Source organism: Solenopsis invicta, chromosome 6 (genome assembly GCF_016802725.1).
Source record: "Solenopsis invicta isolate M01_SB chromosome 6, UNIL_Sinv_3.0, whole genome shotgun sequence".
NCBI lineage: Eukaryota > Metazoa > Arthropoda > Insecta > Hymenoptera > Formicidae > Solenopsis > Solenopsis invicta.
In genome coordinates this window covers 12490859-12518269 of record NC_052669.1, presented here as the reverse complement: position 1 = coordinate 12518269, position 27411 = coordinate 12490859, and the positions used below count along the sequence as shown (strand labels likewise).

Genomic DNA, 27411 nt, shown 5'->3' with positions numbered 1-27411 from the left:
TTTTTCGCAAAAAAAAATCTTGGGAATATTTTTTAGGAAATTTCCAAGCGGTCACCCATCCAAGTCGCCACTCCGGTGAACGTTGCTTGACTTCTGTGATCGCTGCGAATTGATCCCTCGTGATGACCTGTGAACACTTTATGCTGATATGTGTATATAACTAGTAGATCAGGTCAATATACGTTATCGAAAAAATGAAATACGTATAATTAAAGCACAATATTTATATAAACAAATATAAAATTATAGTTTTTTTTACTAATTTTGCAAATGCAGAATAGCATTTAGAATAACTTTTCTGTTATTTGTTTAAATAAAAATGTAATTAGAAAATATATATCAATATGATACAATAATTAAATTAAATATGAAAAAATTTTTTATTAAAAAAACAATTAAAAACTATTGTTTGTTCATTGGGCTGTAGATCAAGGTTTTTTTATACATAGACCTATTACGTCTACTGATATAAATATTTATAAATAAATATAAGCACTAAGACCTAGCTACGACCGAAGAAGGCTTTCTTACTATCATTGTGTTGTTACACTATCGGTCCAATAACATATTTGTAATTTGAATCACGCGCCTAGAATGCGTTGTCATTCATATACCAATTGCGAGAAATATCACTGTGCCCTAGTGGTCGAGATGGTAAGATACCGGGACCGGAGATTCCGGAGGTGCCAGGTTCGAACCCTGGGTGGGGTGTTATTTTTCGCAATAAATTTCTTACAGTTTTTTCAGGGGGGAATGGGTATATAGATGCAAATCAGCATCAAGTATATTAAATTAATTAATTTAATATAAGTAGTGATATTACTAATTCTTATTCGACATGCTGTGTTATAACCGAAAATTAATTCGGCGCACATTCTGGTTGAGTTCGGAGAAGTATATAAAAATCACATAAATAAATATAAGCACTAAGACCTAGCTACGACCGAAGAAGGCTTTCTTACTATCATTGTATTGTTACGGTCCAATAATATATTTGTAATAAATATTTGTTTCTTAACAATACTGTGATACACACAGCACCACGGGATCGCATGCATTTTCTAGATGTTTTAGAGTCAACATTTGAAGAATGTCTGCAGACTGCAATCTATGCAAAGTCGCTTTGCAAGTTAACTCTGAAAGCCTGATTTGGTTAAGTCGACTTACAGTTGATATATGGACGGTTGTACTGTTAGGGAATGTAGAGATTCAGTAGAAAATTTAGTAACGTCGCCCGACCTTAGTTTTGCTAAATGCGGATGAATAATTATGGATAAGTTAAATTAATATATTATTATACGCGAATTATTCTGTTTTGGCTTTTTATTGCCATTACTTTATTAAAAAATTATGATATTGCAATGTTTCTGGAATATTACTGGCATATGCCATAAGATGTTGCAGGCATATTGCATTTATGTTTCTGCAATGTCTCCGTAATATTGCATTGCAATCTGCAACTTTGCAACATTGCTGCAATATTGCTGCAATTTCCTGTACTGTATGGGATGCTCAATTGTAAGTTTTCATTGGATGATTCTAGCATATAGCGTCATTAATCTGATTTGGGTTTGGTTAAAGCCCACTGCACTTGAAAACGCTATAATTAAAAAAAAAATTTTGACGCTTGTGCAAACGCAATAATGTGGACTGATGTTTCTTGCGTTATAATGTAAATTACATTAAGCTCGTTGGTAATGTACGGAGATAAAGACCAATAATATTTGATTGGAGATGGCGAAATCATGGTTAAGTAATGACACGTAAATGTAAAGTTATCCTAATTAAAAAACAATCTTATTGAAGTAATGAATAAATAATGAGGAATTTAAAATTTGGACAGAATAATTTAAACTTACGTGGAAAATGTCATGCTTATTAGTTAAGATTTTTGTCACGATCAAAGTTTTTTGGTCCTAGTGGAGCACACTATTGACAGTTTGTTTCCGAGGTTTCTAGATTGGGGTGCAAAAATTCTGATGTTACTTATGTTGGTCAATCCAAAGAAAAAAAAACTTAAGATGCTAATCAGAAAACATCGAAATAATATTAAACTAGATATTGATAAACATTCGATCGTCTCTGGGCCTATATTCTGTAACTCTTAACGACAGCTAGGGATATCGTTACGTGTCGTTGCGCAGCTTTTCTACCATGTATAATATCTGCGCAACAACGCTTTAACGATACCGAATTGTAGCTAAGGAGTTACAGAATTCCGCTACTGATCACATAATTTTATGTAATAATTTTGACTGGAAACATGTGACGATTTTAGATAGGGAGGTTAATTATCATAAACGTCTTGTACATCTTTTCCAAAATGATACACATCGAAGAACACAAAGAAACAGAATTAATCTTATAAAAGGTATAGAATTATGAGATTTAAAGGGCTAAAGTTGCGAATCAGTTTTGTTGTTTTATATATAATACTCTTTGGTTAAAGTTTTTCTCATAATTTTTATACGAATTGGAACATTTTTCGAAAATGCTTAGAAATTCTGCGTCTTCTCTTAGAACTTTTCATACATGTGAATTTTGAAATATTCTGAGATTTCTCATCTCACAATTTTTAACAAATACTTTTAACTTCTTTAGATTATTAGATTTATAATGTTTTATAAAAAATTATAAAGATGTTGTGAGAAATTATACAAAAAAAGTCTGAGAAAAATATTGACCAGAAGTCTGCACGTTATTCGATCCTGCTCGGAGCGCGTTTGTGCTCTCAACCAAAGTAGCTGACATCTAAGAAGCGTTTAGCAAATTACAAGTGCAATCGATAAGTCACCTTTTTATGATAAAACGTGGGGACAACCATTAATGAACACCCTGTGTATATGCGTGTGCGTGTGCGTTTGCGTGTGCGTGTGCGTGTGTGTGTGTGTGTGTGTGTGTGTGTGTGTGTGTAATCTTTATACATTGATCTAGGACATCCTGTACACACACGCGCACGCATACACAACATACACATTTATGTATATGTAGGGTGTCTCAGACCAATGTATAAAGACTATTACGATGAGGTAGAAAGGATCGAGATAAATCAAAAAGTCATATACCATTTTGCGATATTTGCAATAATTTTTGAGTAATAAAATATTAAAGTCAGACGAATAAGAGCGCGCGGAGAGACAAGCAATTGGTCGTCTGAACTATAGGACCACCCACCGCGGTCCGACTGTAGGCTACGGTAAGTGGCGTGCGGCGACAGGAGGATAACTTGGCACCGCCCTGCTACCTCATGCCCCCGCACCATGTCGAGACTCACGGTCCTACGGCTCAAGTGAGCGATTGCTTGTTTCTCCGCGCACTCTTATTCATCTGACTTTAATATTTTATTACTTGAAAATTATTGCAAATATCGCAAAATGGTATTAGATTTTTTGATTTATCTCGATTTTTTCTACCTCATCGTGATAATCTTTATACATTGGTTTGAGACACCCTGTATATACGGGGTGATTATTAATAGTTGTACCCATTTTTTACCATAGAAGCATGATTTTCCGACGCATTTGTAATTTCTAATATAATAATATGTTAGAAATACATATTGTCGATAAATCATGCTCCTATGGTAAAAAGTGAGTACAACCATTAATAATTACACTGTCCCTAGTAGCACAAAATATTAGTCCAATATTGAAAAAATCATGTAAACCTAATATTATATATTGGGTGTGAATTGATTTTCAATATTGGTCTAATATTAAAATGTTTATATTGACTCTTATTTAACTAATATTGAAGTTGCAATATTGGTCCAATATTGAAATAATCATGTAAATCTATTATTATATATTGGGTATGAATTGATTTTCAATATTGGTCCAATATTAAAATGTCTATATCGACTCTTATTTAACCAATACTGGAGTTGCAATATTGGTCCAATATTGAAAAAAAATATAAATATTACATATTAGCTGTACATTAGGTTTTCAATGGGTCCAATATTAAAAAGTCGACACTTTGTCTTATTTAATCAATATTGGAGCTGCAATATTAGTTGAATTTTTTTTGGACCCAGGCGGTCACTCATCAAAATCGCGACTTTGGTGAACATTGCTTGATCTCTGTGATCGCTGCGAATTAATCCTTTGTGATGACCTGTGCACACTGTGCTGATACGTGTATATAACTGATAGATCAGGTCAATGTACATTATCAAAAAAATGAAATATGTATAATTAAAGCATATTATTTATATAAACAAATATAAAATTATAGTTTCTTTACTAACTTCAAAAATGCAGAATAGTATCTGGAATAACTTTTTTGTCATTTGTTTAAATAAGAATGCAATTAGAAAATATATGTCAATATAATACAGTAATTAAATTAAATATAAAAAAAATTTTTATAAAAGAAATTTTTTTAAACAATTAAAATATTAGAAAATAAATACAAGGTTTAAGGCTCCTAAAGAATAACAACTTAAATGAGACAAGAAAAGCTTTAAGGCCGTGAAGGGTGTTGTGCGCCAATACAAAACAAATAGCAATGTAAATAAAGTAAAAGTTTTGATTGTTTAATAACTAGTTATTTTTAGTACAATGTTTGAATCTATAAAATCGAAACAATTAATTAGTAAATTATATCACAAACTTAACGCAACATAAATTAATAAATTAAGATCTTACCGGATATATCTGCGATATCAGCTTATGCAAACGTACCACATTGAAATGTGCTTAACACAATGTGTCGAAAAGCGTCTTAGTTTGAGATGCATCCTCGAGGAATGAGCAAAAGAACATTGTTTTCGGAACATGATTTTAAGTAAGCCCGTACAAAAAAAAAGGAGAAAACAGACAACAATATTCAATGTCAGAATGTAAAAAAATAAATAAATAAATAACGATACAAATAATAATAAATATAATAGATAAAGAGCTGTACAAGTCAAAATAATAAAATTGTAAGAAGGAAAAGACTAAAATATAGCAAAATTTATTGACATAAAGAAAACAAATCGAGCATTGTGTGTTGGCACAATAAAACGACAAAAATAAGCAAAACTTACACATACTAAATAGCGTCACAATCACTAGGCAAAATGTAGTTAAAAATTTATCATAATAGCTGTCACATTATGACAACAGAAACGTGGCAAAGATGCAGCTCGATCTGTCTCATTAAGTACTGACAGCAAAAATGTAGCACGACGTGCCGTCATGACGGCAAAAACACGGCAAGTATGAAACGCGATTTACTTTATCAGCTATTGACGGCAAAACCGCAACAGAAATCAAGCACAGTGTGCCGTCACGACAGCTAAAACGCGGCAAATATAGAACACGAATTGATTAATTGTAATTTCGGATTGAAATGGATTTAACAAGTGAGTATTGGCGCCACCGCTAGGCGGCCACGCCGCGGGGATCTTCTCGTGATTCGAGTACGACCACATGCGTTATATCTAGGTGCCACCGCGGCCGACTTCCCAGCTCATACTTCAGTGAAAAATACTTTTAGAAGCTGTTTGTTGTAACCTTGAGATGAATACTCGCTCTCATTCTTTTTAAACGTAATGTGTGTGTGGAACGCTGTTCCACATAAAATTTTATATTTTTACATGTAAATAACAATTTGTATTGTTATTTCATTTTGTACATAAATTAATTGTTTAATTCAAATTTCATCTTTTTTTAATCTTTTTTAACGAAAAGAAACAAGAAATATTTTTTTTGTAAATTAAACATTTATTATGTTTACATTAATTTATTCTGTTTTAATAAATTTATTGGGTTTTGATCTTATTTTTGATTGGTCTTAATATTTTTGGTGCAGAAATCCCGATCGATTCGGATTACTTTTTTTTTAATCGCATATTTTTGGCAGATTTGTATCTGTCGCGTTTTAGTTGTCATGTTGTGACGGCACACTGTGCTCGATTTTTGCTGCGGTTTTGCCGTCAACAGCTGATAAAGCAGATCGCGTTTCATACCTGCCGCGTTTTTGCCGTCACGCCATGACGGCACGCTGTGCTCGATTTTTGCTGTATTTTTGCTGTCAGTATTTAATGATGCAGATTGTGCTGCGTTTTTGCCACGTTTCTGGTGTCATAACGTGACAATACTTGGTGCTGTATTTCTGCTGTCTTTCTGCTGTCAGTTTGTGATATTGCAAACTGTGCTTGATATTTGCTATGTATTTGCTGTCACGATGACAGCAGATAATGCTCAATTATTGCTGCGTTTCTATCGTCGTTCTATGTTGGCATGTTGTGCCGTTGGATACTATGCTTAATGAGGAAGCAGCAGCTTGAAATCTGTTGTTAATTCGTGATCAAGTTTGCTGGCAAACTGACAGCAAGCTGCTGGCATTTAGCTATCTGGGTAGCTTTATCCTGTAAAGAGCGTGAATTGTAATTTATTTTATAAAATATTTACAAAGTATTATAATAGCATTATTTGAATAATATTTCAACTCTGCATAAATATTTTGGTAATGATTTTTTATGAACACTTAACAATATAGAAGTTATGAAAACATTTTCTTGCAATGTTACACATTTAATACTGCGGAGAAATTATTATAAATAATAATTTTGAAATTTGTAACTAAATATCCGCAAAAATTTACCATAGAAATTGTTATGCAAAATTTTAATACGATAAAGTCGTTTATTATGATACTTTTTTTTAAAGGCTTATATTTATTTAATGCATATCATTAACTCTTATTTTTATATCCAAATTATAGTAAATATATTTAAGTTTCATTACTAAAGGTTAGCAACCGATAATAGTTATACTTTGTTGTATATGAAATTTTTTAGCAAAATTGCTGATACAGAAATAGTGTTCTTAATATGAGACACAAAGACTTTTTTATATGAGATGGGTCTTATCGACTTGAACCTTACTAGGTTCAAATTAGACTTCAGACTCAAAATCTAGTTGTCCAATCAAATGGCTTTTTTGAACTCAAAAAGTTTTGTACATAACATTTTTTTTTTTTTCTAATTTATTCTCTTCGAGATATTTAAAAATTTTAATGTTAATGCTGAAACTCATAACTTTCAAGTCTCATAATTTGAAAGTTTTTAATGAAGAACTTTATTATAGCATTTTGGAAAGCTCTCAAAGTCAGAATATGCAATAATGAATGGAGATTTTTGAATGTCTCATATTATGAATTCTACGCTTTATGGTTTTACGATCACCAAATCTAATATTTATAATTAAGTATACTTATCACATCCCGTATTTTTTTATTAATACGATTTTATTCTATTACTGTATGCAGAATTTAATATCAAATATTTATTTATTTTGTAATAAACAATGTTTAAAGACTTATCTCAGTAAATTTTGACAAGAGGCAATTAAAAAATTTTTTTTAACGACTGCACGCATGATCTAATAATGATCCGAATTTTCTACTAAATAAATTTCACCCTAAGAGTAATAAGTTTAAAATAATCAACCACATGCGTTTATTAATGCAGCAGAAACCTCGCTACTTCATATTAGGAACCTATCCCATAATAGGCGACTTTATCTTAATATTGTCACAGTAATAATATTTATTATTGTATAAACATGAACAGTTTGTTTGTAATAGTGACAATAACAGTTCACACGATTTTTGAAGCACTTCTTTTTTTTTTTTAAGAGATTGAAAGTAAATACTTATCTGTATTTAGATATTTTATATTCGTATATTACAATGTGGGATAAAAAATATAATTTTTTATATAAAAAATCAAAGTATTTAAAATTTTTAAAACAGCATCATACAATTTTGTTCATAATATTGTTATAATTCTCAAACATATTCAATGCGCTATGGAAAATGTCATATTTATTAATATCACTTTTATTGATACACAAACACGTAATGTTTATCATAAATATCTATTAGTAAAGAAAGACTATGTAATTTATATGAATATTTTGTTGATTTTATTAGTATTTAGTATTAAATTGCAACAAGGACTTCCGTTTCCGGTAGCGAGAGTGATAGTCGTGTGCTTGTAAGGTGTGTTTGGTGAGATTGGCGAGAACGGGTAGAGAGGAGGGAGGTATAGGAGAGGAGGAAGAAGGAGGGGTAGAGGAAAAAGAGAGAAACTCAAAAGATGGAAAGATGAATGGAGAGGGAAAGAAATTGTGTGGTTTTTTTAAAGGAATTAGGATAGTCAAGTCTGAACGGATGCATAAAGGGAGATGAGGAGGGAGAATGGACGTATACTGGAAGGAAGGGGGGACTGTAATTGACTACGTAATTGGGAATGAGGATACGAGAGGGAAAGTGGTAAAAATGAAGGTGGAGGACTGGGTGGATTCTAACCATCAGCCATTAACTACGTACGTGAAGGGGAGAGGAAGGAGGGAGGAATGAATTGGGAAAAGGAAAGGAAGAGAAAGAAGAGGGGTTTGGACGGAAAAGGGAAGGAAAAAATTTGAGGAATACGTGGGCAAGAGGGATAGTGTTTCGGAGGGGTTGAGGAGGGTTGGAAAAAATTGAAAAAGAGAGTGAAAGGTGCATTGGAAAGAGTAGAGAGAGAAGAGAAAAAGGTGCGGAGAGGATGGTGGGATATGGAATGTAGGAGTATGAAAAGAGAAGTAAGGGAAAAGTTTAAAAAGTGGAAGAAAAGAGGAGGGAAGGGGGAGAAATATAAGGAGATGGGAAAGAGATACAGAGAGTATTGTAAGGAAAGGAAAATAAGGGAAAGAGAAAGATGGGAGAGGGAATTGGAAGGTGTAAGAACAGAAGAGGATGTATGGAGGGTAGTGAACAGGGGAGGAGAAAGAGAGTCAGGGAAGGGATCGTAATGAGGGAATGGGAGGGACACTTTAGAAAAGTGTTGGGGGAATGGAGTGGCGGATGAGAGGGGAGGTGAGGGGAAGAGAAGGAGTAGAGGATGATGATATCAGTAGGGAAGATGATATCAGTAAGGAAGAAATAGCAAGAGCGGCAAGGAAACTGAAGGAGGGAAAAGCAGCAGGAAGGGGTGGTATTGTAAATAAAGTATGGAAATATGGGGAAAAAAAATAAAGGAATGGCTGTAGGAAATATGTAACAGAGTGTGGAGAGGAGATGGGTGGCCGGAGGAATGAAGGGAGGGGCTGGTAGTACCGGTAGTGAAAAAAGAGGAGGGGGAGAGGGTTGAAGAATGTAGAGGGATCACGTTAACGCAAACGGCATACAAGGTGTACGTAACGGTACTTGCGGAGAGATTAAGGGAGGAGGTGGAGAGTAAAAGGATACTCTCACCGAGTCAAACGGGGTTTAGGAGAGGGGTAGGCACGATTGATCAAATCTACGTACTGAATTATCTGATAAACAAGAGGGTGGCGGTGAGAAAGGGCAAGATGGTGGTGCTATTTGTAGATTTGAAAGCAAGGTTTGACTCGGATAGGGAAATTTTCATACAGATGATGAGGGAGAGGGGAGTTAGAGAAAGTTTGGTCGTGAGATGCGAGGAGATACTGGATGAGAGCATAAGTAGAGTGAGGGTGGGGGATAAGGTAGGGAAAACTTCTGGACGGGGAGAGGGGTAAGACAGGGGTGCCCATGCTTATTTACGCTGTTGCTGGCGGATTTAGATGAGCAGTTAGAGAGGGAGGGGTAGGGGGAGTGATGATAAAGGGAAGGAAAATATACTCATTGGCGTATGCAGATGATGTGGCAGTGGTTCCAGAGGAGGAGACAGGGATGGAAAGGATGATTAAGGCACTGGAAAGTTATGTAGAACGGAAGGGATTAGAGGTCAATGTGGAGAAGACGAAGGTGTAGAAGGGGGTGCGGGAGACAGAAAAAGATGGAGTGGAAATGGAAAGAAAGAGAGATAGAAGAGGTGAGAAAATACAAATATCTAGGGTATGTAATGATGGCAAATGGGGGTCAGAAAAAAACATATAGAGGAGTGAGTTAACAAGGGAGCGGTGGTGAGGAGAGAAGTGTAGGGGATAGGAAAGAGGAAGTTTGAAAAAGATTGGTTGAGAAAGATATGGTTGTTTGATAGATTGGTTTGGACGGTAATGGGATTCGGAATGGAGATATGGAGCTGAAAAGAAAGAAAGAAGGTAGAGAGGATACAGTACAGGTTCTTGAAGTGGATTTTGGGAGTTGGGAGGTACACACCGGGGTAGATGGTAAGGGAGGAAATGCAGAGGGAAATGTTGAGGGGGAGGGCAGGATTGAGGGCATGGAGTTATGAAAAGAAACTGGGAGAGGGAAGGGGAGAAGAGCTGGCGAGGTTGTGTTTGGAGGAAATGGAAGATAGAGCGAAGGTAGGAAAAGTGATGGGTAAATGGGAAGAGGAAAGGAGAGATTTTTATGAGGAGAAGAGCTGCAGCTTCATTGAGATAGAAAAGATGAGAGAGGGGGGAAGAGGTAGTGGCAAGAGAGTAGATGGCAGGAGGAGGAAAGATGGGAGAAAATCAGGGGCTCTAGATTCAACATATGGTATGGTAAGGTGAAAGGTAATTGGTTGCCAGAGTACCTAAAAAGGGGATGGAAGGAGCAAAGATGACAAAAAGTGGCGAAGTATAGGCTGGGAGACGGGATGATGGGGAGTAGATATTTGGAAGGGGATGAGGAAAGGAAGTGTACGATATGTGGAGGGGGAATGGAAACTTGGAAGCACGTATGGGAGGAATGCACGAATTGGGGAGTTGAAAAGGAATGGCAGGAGATGGTGGATGAGGTCTTGGTGGGAGAGGACGGGGATGGAGAGATTTGGATGAGGAGATGAGGAAGGAAGGAGAGTGGTTGGGTATGAATGAGAGTGTGGAAGGAAGAGAAGAAAATGCAGCGGAAACGGAGGTCCAGAGAGTGAGTGTGGGGGTATGGATGGATGAGTGATCTTCCTCTCTCTCTCTCTCTCTCTCTCTCTCTCTCTCTCTCTCTCGTCGTTGTAAAGGATGCGAGGAATAAAATGTTGAAACTTTGTAAGCGGAGCGGAGGTTCGCAGTGTACTCCGCAAGGAATAAAGTACCTTATATATATATATATATATATATATATATATATATATATATATATATAAGATATATATATGTATATATATATATATATGTATTAAATTGCAACATTATTTATATAGAGCAGTATTCAAGATCTTAAAAAAAGGATAATTACAGCTTATGCAATTTTGGATCACAGTAATAGAATAACTGCTATGCATAGTAATTTATTAAGAAGAGCAAAACGTTGTATTACAGAAAGAGACAAGCGATTTAAATATTTACTTACGATAAATTACTTTTTTTTAGTGATTTATATTTTTTTTTATTAATATATACACGTACACACACAATACAATAATACATACCTATGTACATGTTTATATCTTGTATACATTTTTAGCCAAATAAAATGTCAATAATAGTGATCGATAGTGCGTTGAATTTGTCTTGAAGACGAATATTATGAAAGAAATTGTATGGTATTAAACAATTTAAAGCACTTTAATTTTTTTTAATATTTTTTTATTACATGTACCTTGCATGAAATAAATGAATATTCTTTTTTGAACTATCGGAAATTCCTAAAAAATTACGCTGAATATTCTGTATATAGGAGCATGACTGAGCACAGTCAATATAAAGCTACTGTATTATATATGTTTTTATGTATTTATGTAATAACTACGATAGAATTCTTTTCTTATTGCAGTGTGATCTATCACATTACAATATTTGTATGATATTATAGTAATATTGCAGTGCGATTTATTATTTTAATATTTGTACGATGTTACAATAATATATTATAGCACGATATATCATTTTGTAATATTTGCATTATGGTAATATTACGATATAATAATAATAATAATAATACTGATGATAATAATAATAATAATAATAATAGAACTGAGGGGGCGGTCCTCGGGTCGAAGATCCGCCTACGGCACGCAGACTGTTGTCCATTGTGTCAGCCTTCAGTCATTCGCCACCTATGGGAGCCCCGATTTCCTCCAAAAGAGACTCAGGTCTTTCATAGGTAGCCTGCTAATCTGCCTTGGCTTGGGAAATGCCGAGCCTAACAGTTTTAGTTTCAGCCCCGCATAGGCCGGACAAAGAATGTGGAGACTTGTCTCTTCTTCCTCCCCACAAGCCCTACACTCGGCCGTATCAGATCGGTCCAGCCTGTGCATGTGGTAATTGAGGGCTCCATGGCCAGTCAGTATTTGCACTACTAACCTGGCGTCTCTTCTGCTCAAGGACCTTATGTTCCCGACTAGGCCCTCACTAGGTGTTTCCCCTAGTAGAGCCCCGGCCTGTCGACATTTGGTCCTCAGCATATTTTTCCAAAACTCGAGGTGCTCGTTCCGGAACTAGGCCCGAAGTCTTCTCCTGCCAAGACAGAAAGGGACCCCCAGCACCGGTCCCGACCCGAACACCTTCATTCTTGATGCGGCCCTGGCGAGCCGATCGGCCTCCTCATTGCCCTCAATCCTCGAGTGATCGGGGACCCAGGTTATGATAACTTCTTTATCTCTCGCCAGCTTCTCCAGTGTATTTCTGCAGTCCCAGACCACCAGCGAGGTGCAAATCGGAGCTTCAAGTGCCTTGATAGCTTGACTGTCTCACGCGCCCACCTGTCTTCCTTCCTTCCAGGGCCAGTTGGGCACATCTTAGGATCGCTACGATCTCCGTCTGGAAAACTGTGGCGTACCCATCCAGGGGCAGGCTTTTCGCCATCCTCCTTTGTCGGCAAACAATGCCTGCGCCGGAGCTTGTACCCGTCTTGGAGCCATCTGTAAACCAGACGTCCCCGTCCCAGGCCTGAACCAGTGCCCCGGGTTTTTTCCACGAGCCCTGTGACCTGCACTTTAAAGCGCCTGTCCAGGGTCCGAACTGCTGGCATCCTATCTTGCCTTGTTCCAAAGATGGAATCGGTCAGCACGCCGTTGGGGAACCTAGTGTGCGCAGTTCCCTTCTTCCACTTTAGTTCACAGGCTAGTCGGTGTGCAACGATCGCCGCCGTCCCCATCACCACCTGGTGAAGTGGTTTAATCCCGAGCAAAATGCCCATGGCTGCCACCGGCGTGGTTGCATTGCACCCAGGGCCCCTCTTAAAATTAGAGCTTTGACGTGCTTAAGCGCTACCATTGCCGCTTTCTTCTGCGCCCTAGACCACAACACAACTGCTGCGTACGTGAGCCTGGGTCGAAGTATTGCAGTGTAGATCCAACAGACCATCCTGGGCTTCAGCCTCCACGTCTGACCCACGATTCTCCTGCACATCCAGAAGTAAGAGCACAGACTCTTACAGAGGCTTTTAAGATGCTCCCTCCAGGACAGCTTCTTATCTAGGATCACCCCCAGATATTTCACCGATTCAGCTGGGGCTAGTCTTCTACCTTCAAAGATGGGCCCTTTTATAGTGCCCACTTTATATTTGCGGGTGAAAACAACGAGCCCCGTTTTCAGCGGATTCCCTGACAAACCGGTCCCCCTGCACTACCGCTCTACTGTTCCCAGTGCGTTCTGCATGAGCTCCAAGAGAGGCCCAAAAAAGGGTCCTTGCACTAGTAGAGCCACGTCATCAGCGTAGCTCTGCACAAAGAAGCCCCTCTCACTCAGCCTCTCGAGCAGCTCATCCACCACCAGGCACCGTAACAGTGGAGAGAGCACCCCACCTTGAGAGCCCCTTCTCCAGTCATCCACTGACCTTCGTTGTTCCCAACGAAGCTGCAACTCGTCGCCCTAACATGCCCCGGATCCACTCCACGAGTTTCTCCGGCACACCCCTGTACAACGTTTTTTCACACACCACCTTGTACGGGGTGTTGTTGAAAGCACCCTCTATATCTAAGAAGGTGCCCACCGCATAGCCGCCCCTCTCCATTTGCCCCTCAATAAACGACACAGAGCATGAAGAGCCGTCTCCGAGTAGCTCATGCATTATGCGTGCTGCGCGTGGTGCAAGGGGCGCCGCGGAAGAACAACGTCCCTCACATACGCGTCGACCAATTTCTCCAGAATCTTCAGGAGAAACGAAGTCAGACTTATCGGTCTGAAGTCTTTAACAGAAGAGTAGCTTGCTCTTCCCACCTTTGGGATGAATACCACTCTCGCCAGTTTCTATGCACTAGGCGTATGGCCCAGAGCCAAACATGCCCTCAAAGTCCTTGTCAGAGGTCCCAATTCCAGCCCCTCCTGTAGAAGAGCCGTAAAGACTTGATCTGGTCCCGCCGACTTAAAGGGTTTGCAGGTGTTTATCGCCCATTTCACTTTTTTGGGCTTAACAATACTGGCCGCTAATCCCCAGTCCGCCTTACGGGCCCTGCGCGAGCTCACCGCTTCGTGGGCGAACAGTTTTCCGTGCTCCCTACAAAAGCCCGGAAAGCTGGCCTCCAGCAAGTGCACCAGGCACTGCTCCCCGGTCATCATTGTCCCATCACGGAGACTAATGGAGTCCAGGACGGCGTCTGGGTTCCTGGCTAGAATTCTGCATAGTCTTGCGGTTTTGGGCACACCCTCTACCGACTCGCAAAACTCTCTCTAGCTTCTTTTTTTGGCTTTCACCACAGAGTCTTTATAGTCTTTCTGGGTCCTTCTATGAAATTCCCAGTCCGACTGATGGCCCGTTTTCCTGGCCCTATTCCAGGCCCTCCAAGCCGCACTTCTTGAGCTTCTGCAGCTTAGGACTCCACCAGGAGTTGCCTCTAGAGTTTTTAACCGCCCTCTCCGGGCAGTTCTTTTTGTAGCTTTCCACCAGAGCCCTCTGCAGATGATCTACGCAGAGCTCCAGTTCCTCCTCGGTCCCGTGCCTCCTTGGGAAGCCCTTGAGATAGCATTTCAAGTCCACCCGATAGAAGTCCCAATTGGTTATCCTAGGATCCTTGAACATCGCCACCTCTCCTCTGGCCCAAGCCAGCTTGAAGGTGATTTGCCTATGGTCCGACAGAGAAGGTTTGCGCGAGACTCTTTATCCGACCACGTCCCTTGATATACACCTGGAACAGATAGTAAGGTCGAGAACCTCTCTCCTCACCGCCGTGCAAAAGGTGGGCTCGTTACCTCTGTTAAGAATCTCCAGGTCCGTCGACGCTAGAAATTCCAACAGCCTTTTACCTCTATCGTTGGTGTCCGTGCTTCCCCAGACCGTGTGGTGCGAGTTAGCATCGCACCCCACTATCAGGGGAAGCCGCTCATTCTGGTAGTACTCGACCAGTCTGGTCACCGATTTCGGCGGCGGCGGGGCCCCCTCGTGAGGAAAATACGCGGAGCACACCACCACCCTCTTCCTGTTTCCCAAGGAATCGGCGACATCAAGCTCGACCACCGCCACATCTCTGGAACATAAATGTGGAATTAGTCGGGCGTCAACGCTACGCAGGCTCTGGGCTTTTTGGCTGTCGGAGACTTAAATATTTTCCCGCATGCCGCCACGCCACTGATACGACCCAGACGAGCCAAAGCTCTGGTATTAGTGAAATGGCTGTGTGCACCACAGCTTGCTTCCTCGACAGAATTTCCGAGGCCTTTTTGCTGTGATGCAAGTTGATCTGAATAAAGGTCACCCCGGGACGATCGAACTTTACGATTTGTCCACAGGGGGCCCCTTCTCGCCCTGCCTATCCCCACCTTGAGCCCCGCTCACCTTGAAGGTGACTTGGTCGAGCCCGAGGTAGGGCTTGAAGTCCAGCGTCTTCAGCTTGAGGACGCTGGACTCTGGAATCCTGAGAACCAGGTTCCTACCACCCCTGGTAGCTCCTACGTTCTCAGCCATCTTCCAGCTCCCGGTGCTGAGCCCAGGATTCTGCCTCTCCAGCCGCTCCAGGACTGCGGCCGGTTATTGGGAGCCCCCGGGACCCAGACCACGGCCCTGTGCTGCCTTTGAAGCACCTTCGGGCTCTCCACCTTGAGCTTAGCGTTTTCCCAGGGAGAGATGTTTCCCATCTGCTCAGCGAGCCAGATTAGGGACGCCTTATCCCTGCCTAAAACTACCGCGGCTCCTCCCCTAAGGAAGGTGCGACAGAAGCATGGAATGGGTCCTTCTCGGATCCCACTAATTACCCTGCTGACGGCCAGCTTCAAAAGCGCCAGCCGCTCAGCAGTAATTTCCTCCTCGGGATAACCCTTGTTAAAGGGTTCGCCGCCTCGGCATAAGTCTCAGTATGTTGAGCCCTATGCTTCTTAGCGGCTCCTTTCGCCGAAGGGGGAGTGTCCGTGGAGCCCTTCCGGCGTTTGCCGCCGGCGTGCCTCTCCCTCTCCCTTGGCGTTGTTACCGGGGGGGGGGTAACGGTGCCCGAGAAGATCCCGCACTGAGACTTCTTTCGTTCTCGTTTGGCACTCCTTTTCTCCGCACCAGAGCGGTTCCTCTTACCAAGAGGGCCCGCCGCTGGCGCGGAGCTTTTTTCTGAGGCGGCGACGGTGGCGCCTCCGGAGCCCGGACGAGCCCCATCCTCATTCACCGCCTCCGCCTGTGTGCCGGAGCTGACGACGGTTGCGCTTCCAGAGCCCAGATGAGCCCCGTCCGCACCTCCCTCAGCCGCCTCCGCACTGAAGGTCCCGCACTGCGAGCCCTCCATTTCCCTCACTACGTCTTTGAGTTGATTTAACGAGTCCATAAAGAGTCCCACGAGCAGCTAGGGAAATAAAAGTCCGCCCACGCAGAGCCCCGCATGCGTGGGTAAGGTTATTTACTCTGGGGTGTCGCCTGGTGCCCCAAAGGCATCGTTCGAGACACTGCTCCCTCAGTGCCACGCAGCCGTCCCCACGATAGCTTACAGCTTGGCTTAGGAAGCTGGTCCGCGGTAGCGGCCTTCCTGACCCAATGCAGGGTTTTACACCTGGGAGACCAGTTATAGCCGCCACTAACCGGAAGTACCCTAATCCCACACAGGATTTTATCCTCGGGGGACTCGGGCCCCTCCGGTCGTTCTCCTATCCGCCACCCGGAGACGCGCCCGGTAGGTAGCTCAACCCCCGGGAATATTACGATATACTATATTCTAATATTTTTACAATATTGAAATAATATTATAATACTGTAATATAATATAACAAATGAATTAATATAGTGTATCGATCTGCAATATTATTGCAGTATCTTGCAAATATTATAAATACGAAGGTTATTTGGAAAATAAAGTCCGATTTTACATAGTTTCCATTTGTTTTTGGATCTTACTTTCCGAATAACACTCGTATTTCACCGCATTGTAACATAAATAAAGTATTGTAACATAAATAAATAAAATATAATATGCCAGAGCAATACACGGAAACGCCGACACGCGGAAATTCTATTTATCGTAATTAAAAAGCTACGTACACAGGATAGAATAAAAGACAGAACATTATGAAATTTCTCAATTATATTTTAAATATAATAATGATAAAATAGTGCTTTTTAAAAGTGAGCTTACAAAATTAAAATTAAAATAAATAAAGTGTTTTGACAATATAATTCTGTTTAGTTTTGTAAAAATAATTTCAGATACTTAATGTCCGTGTGAATTACATATTTTTATTTGTTGAAATTTAAAAATTTCGGTTTTATTGCAAGTCTATTTTCTATTTAAATTTGTAAAAAGCAAAATTAAGAAAAATCAAACTTTATATTATGCAAATATTACATATTTGAAACATATATTATTGTTTAAAACATTAAGTATTATTATTTAAAACATGTTTGAAACATTTAAAACATGTATTTAAAAAACTTTTTTTTTTAATGATTTTTATTAACCTTGGAAAAAAATATGCGATTTTTATTAACCTTGGAAATATTGTAAATATTGTATGTTATCATATAAATATTACAAATATTAATACATTTTTCTAAACAAATTGCCGTAATGTTATTAGAATATGGTCACAATATCGGAGAAATATTATTATAATATTATAAAAACATTAATACAATATTGCAGTAATATTACCAAAATATCATAAATTTATTTGTACAAAGAATTTTTGCAGACATTTAATATTGCATATTTATGCAATAATATTATATTGCCAAGTAATATTACAGCATTGTATTTACATTTTGTAATATTACTGTAGTGTTATATACTATATGGGATTTACTTTTTGCAATTTTATTTTTTTTACATTAACCAGTTTCTTTGTTTGTGATTATTATATTGAATTATTGTTATAGGTGCATCTGTGATATATTCTGATACAATTTGTGATTTGGGAGCAGCTGATGAATTGGCCAATTATGGTGAATATTCTGGCGCTCCTAGTGAACAACAAACTTATGAATATGCAAAAACTATATTAAGTTTGATGACAAAAGCAAAGCGTTCTGATGGAAAAGTACTTATTATAGGAGGAGGAATTGCTAATTTTACAAATGTAGCTGCAACATTTAAAGGCATTGTTAAAGCTCTTCAAGAATATCAACCAAGGCTAGTGGAGCATGATATAAGAATTTTTGTAAGAAGAGCTGGGCCTAATTATCAAGAAGGCTTAAGGTAAAGAAGAAAAATTTCTTATTCTCTAGTTAACTCTTTGAATGTGGGACTTTAAAATGCAAAAGTAAGTTTAAAATGTATAATTTGTTCCGTGTATTTATTCAGATGGTAATTTATATATGTATAAAGGTTTTCGAGATCGTTGAATATTGATGTCAAAATTTTAAATTTTACATTGGGTTTAATAATTCATACAATTCGTAATAAGGTAGATTATATTAATTCATTTCGTTGATCTTTAGATTTCCAATTTAAAAAAAATTATTTGTTTAATATTATTTTTTTAATTTTGCAACATTAATAATAAAAAAAAATCCGAGAGGGTACAAAAAGCTAGAAGTCCGTTGAATTTCTTGAAGTTCGTTGAATTCCTCGAAGTTCGGTGAAGTCCAGCGTAGGCCGATGAAGTCCGATGAAATCCGATAAAGCCCATGAAGTCCAATGAAATCCGATGAAGTCCATGAAGTCTGATGAAATCCGGCCAAGTCCAGTGTAGTCCGATGAGGTCATGAAATTCAATGAAGTTTGATGAAATCCAGCAAAGTCTAGTGTAGTCCGATGAAGTCCGTGAAGCTCGCTAAAGTCCAATGTAATCCGATGAAGTCCGAAGTCCGGTGTACACTTATTTTCTGATTTCGGTTCATCATCATCTAAGTCCTTTACATCTTGGCAGATGCGTGGTGACTATGCTTGTGCTTCCATGGTTCTAATGACTCTCTTGATGGTGGTGCGCCACCCGTCTCTACTAGTGGTGGCTCTCACCGCCTTTTCCATGGTGGTATCAAGCAGTTGCGTAACTGTATCAGTCCAGCGTGTTGGTGAGCGGCCCCTTCGCCTCTTTCCTTCTGGCTTTCCCTGAACTATCAGGCGTTCGATGTTGTTACTGCGATTTACATGCCCAAAAAACTTGAGGATTTGGCTGTACACCACACTCGACAGTCTTTGTGGTGGATTTATCTCTGCCAAAATGGACGCATTTGTTCTTCTCGCTGTCCAAGGAATTCGCAGCATCCTTCGCCAGCACCACATCTCGAAGGCCTCCACGCGTTTCCTATCAGCCGCTCGCAGCGTCCATGTTTCGGAAGCATACAGAAATACCGAGAATACTAGGGCCCTGACTAGATTGACTTTGGTGTGTCTTGTGATGCTAGGATTTTTCCATACTTTAGTCAGTTGGGCCATTGCTGTTCTACCCATTTGGATGCGCCTACGGATCTCCGCTTCGCAGTCACCCTGGTTGTTTATTAATGCTCCCAAATACACAAATTTATTGACCACCTCAAAATTGCCGATACGCACCGTTTCTGGAGAGTTGTTGTGTTCGCGGTCAATTATCATGATCTTTGTTTTCGAACTGTTTATGCGAAGCCCATATATCTGGCTGATATTTTCCAGTTTTTTCATGAGTGTTATCAGTTCTCCTTCGCTTTTGGCAATCAGCAGCGTATTATCTGCATATCTAAGGTTCGAAAACTTATCACCGCCTATGGTCACACCGCCGTCCCAATCCTCCAGCACCCGTCTCATCACGTGTTCGCTGTAGATATTGTACAGTAGTGGCGATAATATGCAGCCCTGTCTCACTCCCTTCCTAATTGCACTCTCTCCCGCGGTGATGTTCTCAATTCTTACGACAGCTGTGCTGTCTTTGTATAGATTTTTGATTAAGTGTATGAGATGTGTCGGGACGCCCATTTCTTTGAGGATGGGCCACAGTAGGCACCATCTGACATTATCAAAAGCCTTCTCGTAATCTACAAAACAGACGAACATAGGGATGTAGTACTCTCTTGCCTTTTCTATCAGCTGTCGTAGATTCAGTATCTGTTCTCGTGTACCTCGGCCACTGACGAAACCAGCTTGTTCCGGGGCTATCTGTCGGTTAGTGTATGGCTGTAATCGACTGTGTATGATCTGCAGAAGAATTTTGCTTGCATGTGATATCAGTGCTATTAATCGGTAGTTCTCACATTTGTTGGCTGGACCCTTTTTGTGTATAGGGATCACTATAGAGGTGGTCCAGTCTTTGGGCCAGGTCGCGGTAGTCCATACTTTTTGAAGAATGCAGTGTATAGCTCTCGTTCCCACTGGTCCCATTGCTTTGAAGATCTCCGCTGTTATCTGATCTACTCCGGTGGCCTTATTGTTAGCAAGCTTTCGTATGGCTCTTTCCGTCTCTTCCAGCAGAATATGTGGTTCCTGTTCATATTTCTCTAGGCAATCAGTCACTGCGTCCTCTTCCTCTCTATACAGCCTCTCACAGTACCTTCTCCATACCTCCATTATGTCTCCGATATCCGTGATTGATGTACCGTTTTCATCATAGATGGTCCACGTGCGTGGTTTGAATTTTCGTGTGATTAGTTTGATTTTGTGGAATACATCCCCAGGTTGAAGACGGTCTGCATGGAGTTGGATGTCTGCGCAAATCCCATTCAATAGGTTGTTTTTGTCCTTCCTACAGTTTTTTTGAATGTCAGATGATATCTTTTTATATTTATCCACTGCTTCGGTACTATTTAGGCCGGCGGCTAGCAATTTCCTTCTTTCTTCTATCAGCCTGTAGGTGCTGTCAGATATCCACTCGCGTTTCCTTGGGCTCTCTTTTGGTTTTTGCGTGCCAGTTATTGTTGTTTTGATCGCTGTTTTGAGCCGTTCCCACAGATCATCAGGGTTGTCCAATTCTTCTATGTCGTCTCGCTCTATTTCCTTTTTTAGCCCATTTTGGAAGGCTTGTTTGTCGGTAATTGGTTGTAACTTGCTTTTGGTTGTTGTTTTTCTGCAGCTCCTCATCCTCGTCCTAAACTTGAAAGTCAGCAGCCTATGATCCGTACCGCAGTCCGCTCCAGGTAGTGTCTTCGCTGAGAGAACGGCCGATTTCCAGCGACTTTTGATCAAAATGTAATCAATTTGGTTCTTGGTGCGATTATCCGGCGACGTCCACGTGTATTGTTTCCTTATGTGCTGTTTGAACATTGTATTTGCAATCGCGAGGTTGTTATCAATACAGAACTGGATGAGCCTGGAACCTCTGTCGTTCCGTATTCCTATGCCGTATCTCCCCAGCACATCGCGGATGTGATTATCGCCGTCAGTGCGTCCCACCTTAGCGTTCCAGTCTCCCATGATTATGGTGACTTCTCTATTGGGTATTTTCTCAATAATCCTTTGTAGAGAGCTGTAGAAGTTATCCATGTCTTCCTCATCTGCCTCAGAGGTGGGTGCATAGACTTGGATAATATTTAGTGTGCACGGTTTCGCCTTGAGGCGTATTGATATTATACGGTCACTGACGGTTTCATAGCCGAGGACCGCCCTAGCCAGTGTGCCGTGCACCATAAAGGCCACCCCGTTGCGGCTTGCGTCATCGGGTCCAGAGAAGTATATTGCAAAGTTGTTGCTCCTAAAGTGACCTCTTCCGCGCCAATGTGTCTCCGAGATTCCTGCTATCTTCACCCTGTTTCTTTCGAGTTCTTTCTTCAGTATATCCAGTTTTCCCGTCTGCAGCAGTCCCCGAACGTTCCAGGTCGCCAGGCGAGACTCCGCTCGGCCGTTGAGTTTACTGTCATCGCTGGTCGCCTTATTCGCATGTATTGCCCAGTGGTCCACACCTACATGCCCGGTAGCCAATTTCCCACCGTCTACCCCGGACGTAGGACGGCGCCGGTCGTCAACCGGATTGCCCGACATATTAGGTCCCTTTTTCGACATTTGCATAGTGCTCATGGGAGTGATAGTGCGGTAGATTCCCCTGCCTTTCCGCACCGCAGTACTGCAACCATGAAGGCTGTTCTAGCCGTGCTTGCAATATTTTGCTTCTAGGCCATTCTGAAGTCGTACTTCTTTTTCTGCCCCAGTGCAATACTGATGGCTACTGCTGCCCTCCATCAGGCTTCGCCATATCTGGCTACCCTTACTTAGTTTCGCCTGCAGGTCAATGCAGTTCCCGGGGTGTGGCACTGGGAGCCATAAGTAAGAGCTGGGTTTCGCACGAGGACCAGTCACTTCGAGCCATCCCTCGTATACGTTGGATGTGACCGCTCTTAGTCAAAGGTACTACCTCTGTACCAAATCCCCATACACCCCAGATTTCGGTTACCCTCTCGAAAAAATCAATATGAATCAATATAGAATTATTGTTGAAAAGCATTCATATTTTAACATTCAACATTGCTATATTTCAATGACGTTCTTTTAATATTTTATGCTGTATGGTATGCGTCCTTCATACTCAAGGAGTTAATAATGTAATATTTATGTATATGTGTATGTAATATTTAAAAGATTATTACTTTAAAAGGATTATACGGGAAGTTGGTAGACGTTTAGGAATTCCCGTTCATGTATTTGGTCCCGAAACTCACATGACAGCTATATGTGCTATGGCACTAGGAAAGAAACCGATTCCTGATCCAGAAGCTCAGGAATTCTCAACCGCAAATTTTCTTTTACCATCCGGACAAGACATTGGACCACCATGCGTGCCATCTAAGAACAACATACAATCATCGTCAGAGCAGTCTAAATTGAAAACTGCAGATGCAGTAGATTTAAGTAACGACGACAGACAGCTCTTCACCAATAAAACGAAATCTATTATTTGGGGTATGCAAACAAGAGCGGTACAGAGTATGTTGGATTTTGATTTTGTTTGTCGAAGATCCGAACCATCCGTCGCTGCTATTGTTTATCCTTTTACTGGTGATCACAAACAAAAGTTTTATTGGGGTCACAAAGAGGTGAGTTGAATAAAGAAAAAGAATTTAGAAATAGCTTAACATTAAAAAAAAAATGTAAAACAAAACTGTAAAATTAATGTGCTAGGAAAAGAAAGTCATAAAATACCATTTTATTAAAAAAATTTTTAGAAATACTATTTTATTTTTTTAGAAATATCTAACAAGAAAAGATACGGAAATGTCTCTCTATGGTTTTGATGATCCATTAATATGTTGTAGTATAGATCAAAATAAGGGAAATGTATTTTTCTATACGTGCTTGTTTTCACTTTTAGGGGGTGAAACACCTCTGTAAAGAAAATTGGTTTTTTTCTTTCAAAGCGAATATCATCAAAACTGAAAGAGATAGAAAAAAAAGTTATGAATAAAAGTTGAATTACTTGAAGAGAGTATTTTATAATTTGTCAATTGAATTCTATAATATTACTCATTTCTCATTCAATCTAAGAGTTGTATTTAAAACCGCAAATAACTGCACACAGTTAAAAATCAGAAATTGTATGTAAAATCACAAAGAATATTATTTCAGCGCCAAGATCTTGCTATGATCGTATATCTCTCTCTTTTGTCTCTTTTGTTTTTAATTATAACGGAGAAAGAGGTATTATGGTTACTATGGACATTATGTATATTATCTTCTTTAAATGACGAAGTCTAACAATTGCTTATGGAATTATTTGTTTAGTAGCCTGCCATTTTTTAATGGTGTTAATATGCTAGTACATGATAACTGATAATTGTTATAAGGTATTTTTACTTTTGAGCACTTTGAAACTTTTTCCACATTTTAGCACTTAAATACACATATTTCCTTATTGTTTTTAAACTTAGCGTCTTGGTAGAAAAACAAGGATATGCTATTCCCGTAGTTTGAGAACCTTACTATGTATCTTGCTTACGTCACATTGCGCAAACTCAGTACTCTCGAAGTACTTTGACTTGAAAACTGATGAACTAATGCGCGAGTTGAACTGACGCTTTGACTCAATAAGTTGATAACATATGTCTGTCTGCTGCCAGAAACGTGATATGTGACATTGTTAATATCGAAAATCGTAAATTTTTGACAATGACATACACTTTCGTAAAAAATAAATTGTGCAGTAAAAGGTTACATTAGCTTGTACAGAAAAACATCTAAAATTAAAGGTAAAAGTTAAAGGTTTAAGATTAAAAATTTTTTACAGATACGGAAAGACACAGTGCATCATAGTCAATTACTTTACTCTTGTTTATTTACAAACAAAGCTAAAGTGATTCACTGTTTGATGCTGCATCAATTGTATTGTTTGTTGGAAAATGCCCGTTGTTAAAACAGTTTAATTTGCCGCCTAATGTGATGTATGATGATGTAAGCAAAGTACAGCTTCTTATTGGCTGGCCGTTATAATGCGCAAGAGCATACTCTTGTTTTTCTATTATGCTTAGCGTAGTATCACATAAATGTACGTACATTTGAAAGTTTTAATTTTTTATTTAGTTGTACACCTTTTGAATTATATTATATAATAACATGGTATTTTGTTAATATGATTTATTAAGACAAATTTTTATATCAAAATATTTCTTTAATAAATCTATTGTCACTTTAGAAGTCTGTGTTTAGAAACACTAGAGATATCATTTTATTCTTGTTGTTTAATATTAAACAAGAATAAAATGATATCTTTAATGTTGCTAAATGTAGGAAAATTCTAAACGATGAAAAATAAGTATATAAATTTGTAACAAAACACTGTTTTTTCTAAACCAATTTTTTAACACATTTAAATTAAGAAAAATGGCTATACGGTTAAAAGCGGATCTTACTCAATAATTTTTTATGTGAATTTATATACACTTACAAGTTCTCCCGAACTTTGCGCTGCATGTTTACCGAACTTTAAGACGCAGCTGTTAATTAAAACAAGAAATGTAATATTACAAATTAAATTGCTATTTAATTTAATAATTTTGATGATTACAAGTATCTACCAATCTTCTTATCTTGAAAACTGTAAAGAATTTGTGACCAAAAATATTACACTTGAAATGTTGAATTTAACAATAGGGAGATTAATTAATTTTTTTCTATTCAAATAAAGCTCATTAATCAATTAATGAATGATGGTTAAAGATGATCAAAGAGGATCACAAAGAAACAGCTTCACTCTTGTATGTCGCAGTGCATACTCAATATAATAACTGACCATTACTTCAAATCAAAAGTGCGAATACGTGAATATACTTATACTGTGTTTAAAAGTCACTTTTAAAATTTTTACCTTGAAGTTATAACTCAACATACTTTAAAAACTTATATAAAGAGTACACTCCTGCAAAACTTCTCTATCTCTAAAATTAAATTTTCCTTTCTATGACGACAGCGCACTAACCATCAGTCGCTATATTATAACATATAAGACTTAGTAAACAATTAGTTTTAATTATTGCTACTAAAGTGCAATGCGAACTAGAAAATGTATCATGACATTCCATAACTTCATTCCATAATCCTTGCCTTTTCCTAATATAAAACTTTATCATATTATCAAAGTTGTTATTGCTTTCTTGAGGATTATAATTATATACACATGCTATTATCACGTTCCTACGCACGTATTTCTAAATGTTATCTCCTACAACTATTCTTATTCTATATCTCTTATTTTAAATTCATATTTGTTCTCTAATTCTACCTATCATATGTCCGCCTGCTACGCTCGCTTCTATCTAATTTTTTCTTTATGCAATTCTAGCCTTCAGGATGTTTATCTTTGTTTACATCTGCCTATTTATTCCTTCAATTTTCCTTACATTTTTTTAAACAATGCGCCTCTGCGTATTATTCCTCTTCTTCCGGGCAAACAACTGCTCCGCTATGTGACCGACCACCTGCTTGATAGCAAAAAGGTACCTGATGCTTCAAAACGTGCGAATTTAAAGAGAATGAGCTATCGCGCGATCATCTTACTACGTATGCGCATTTCCGTCTAGTATCCTAACGCTGACATGCTCCGAACGCGTGCTCAGAAGCGCGCAGTACTACCGCACTGATCTCAAGCGGCAAGAATTTATGAAGACGACAAATCCGACTGAACATTCCCGATGTCCTGAGATTCAAATGTAAAAGAGCATGATTTTCCATAGAGATCACTCTTTTCTTCCAATTAGTCGACCGATTCATTCCATCGATTAATCATTCCAGAGCTCCAAACGGGACTTAAAGTAGAGTGTTCTCGCTTCTGCTGATCCATCTTTGAGTCCATTTACCATCTATGTAACACCTGAAACAAGCACTAGACGAGATAGAGCGCTCTCTGTCGTCATTGAATGCTGGCTTATTTTCTTACTCAAAATTCATATCCTGACAACAGGCCAAAGAAAAACAAAGTAGAGCGCTTTTTATGCTTCTGAAAGCTCTTGGTACGACAAACGTCTCCCCGTCATTACATCCGAAATTGTAACAATTTCTATATTTGCTCAAAGAAATCTCAGAAATTCCCGTATGCGTTCCTTTGATACTTGTCTTGTTTAAAGCCAACGTGGTTATTGTGTAGTAAGCGCCCATTTTTGAAATGTTACCATCTGTGCATCCCATCAACCCGCGCACCGCTAAACAAAAACGATCGCGCAACGTCGCACGTGCAAAATTGACATAGCGCAAAAACTACACGAGGTGTACCATGATTGCCGAACAGTTTTTGATAACTGAATTACGTATTTGCGAAGTCAAATGTTTTTTGTTAATTTTATTCGTAGTTTTTACAATTATAATTCTCCATCTCTTATCAAAATGTCACGAAATTATAGTATTACATATTGTTTCAACCCATTGTAATTAACACACGGAGCGAAGTTGTTTTGTCTAAAACGTGTTACTTGTATCAAAGAGATCACTGTAATAAATACGAATTACGAGGATCGAAAAGTTTTAAGCCTAATATAGAAACAAGTGGGTTAATGAGAGTCACAATGAGAGCCACGCTGTGGTCGGTGCGTGTCAGAACTTTTCTGTTTATTATTCAATTTCCATCAGATTGATTTGAACCTTTTGACCCTCTGTTTGGGTCATTCTCAGCAAAAATTAACAAAAAATCTTAATTGGGCTTTTCTCAGTATCACATAATGTAATCAAATGTATTTTTTTTTTATCGTAAACAGGTGTTCATCCGTGTGAATTTTAAAATCTTAAAGTGTGACGACAAACATAAATGTACGTGGACTCCAGAAAGTCAATAATTCACACTGTTTTTTTATTACTCACCATGCAAAACAAGGAAAAGA

At 39.0% G+C, this 27411-nt stretch overlaps 1 protein-coding gene across 3 annotated transcripts in view; it reads left to right on the top strand.

Moving 5' to 3' along the window:
• LOC105207846 (ATP-citrate synthase) overlaps positions 1-27411 on the top strand; it is a 149791-nt gene that overhangs the window by 53817 nt on the left and 68563 nt on the right. For all 3 annotated transcript variants that reach the window (XM_039451190.1, XM_039451189.1, XM_039451191.1), the window contains exons 5-6: positions 18088-18406; positions 22707-23145. In XM_039451190.1, the coding sequence (XP_039307124.1) occupies positions 18088-18406; positions 22707-23145 (758 nt within the window). The remainder of the gene's footprint in view (positions 1-18087; positions 18407-22706; positions 23146-27411) is intronic.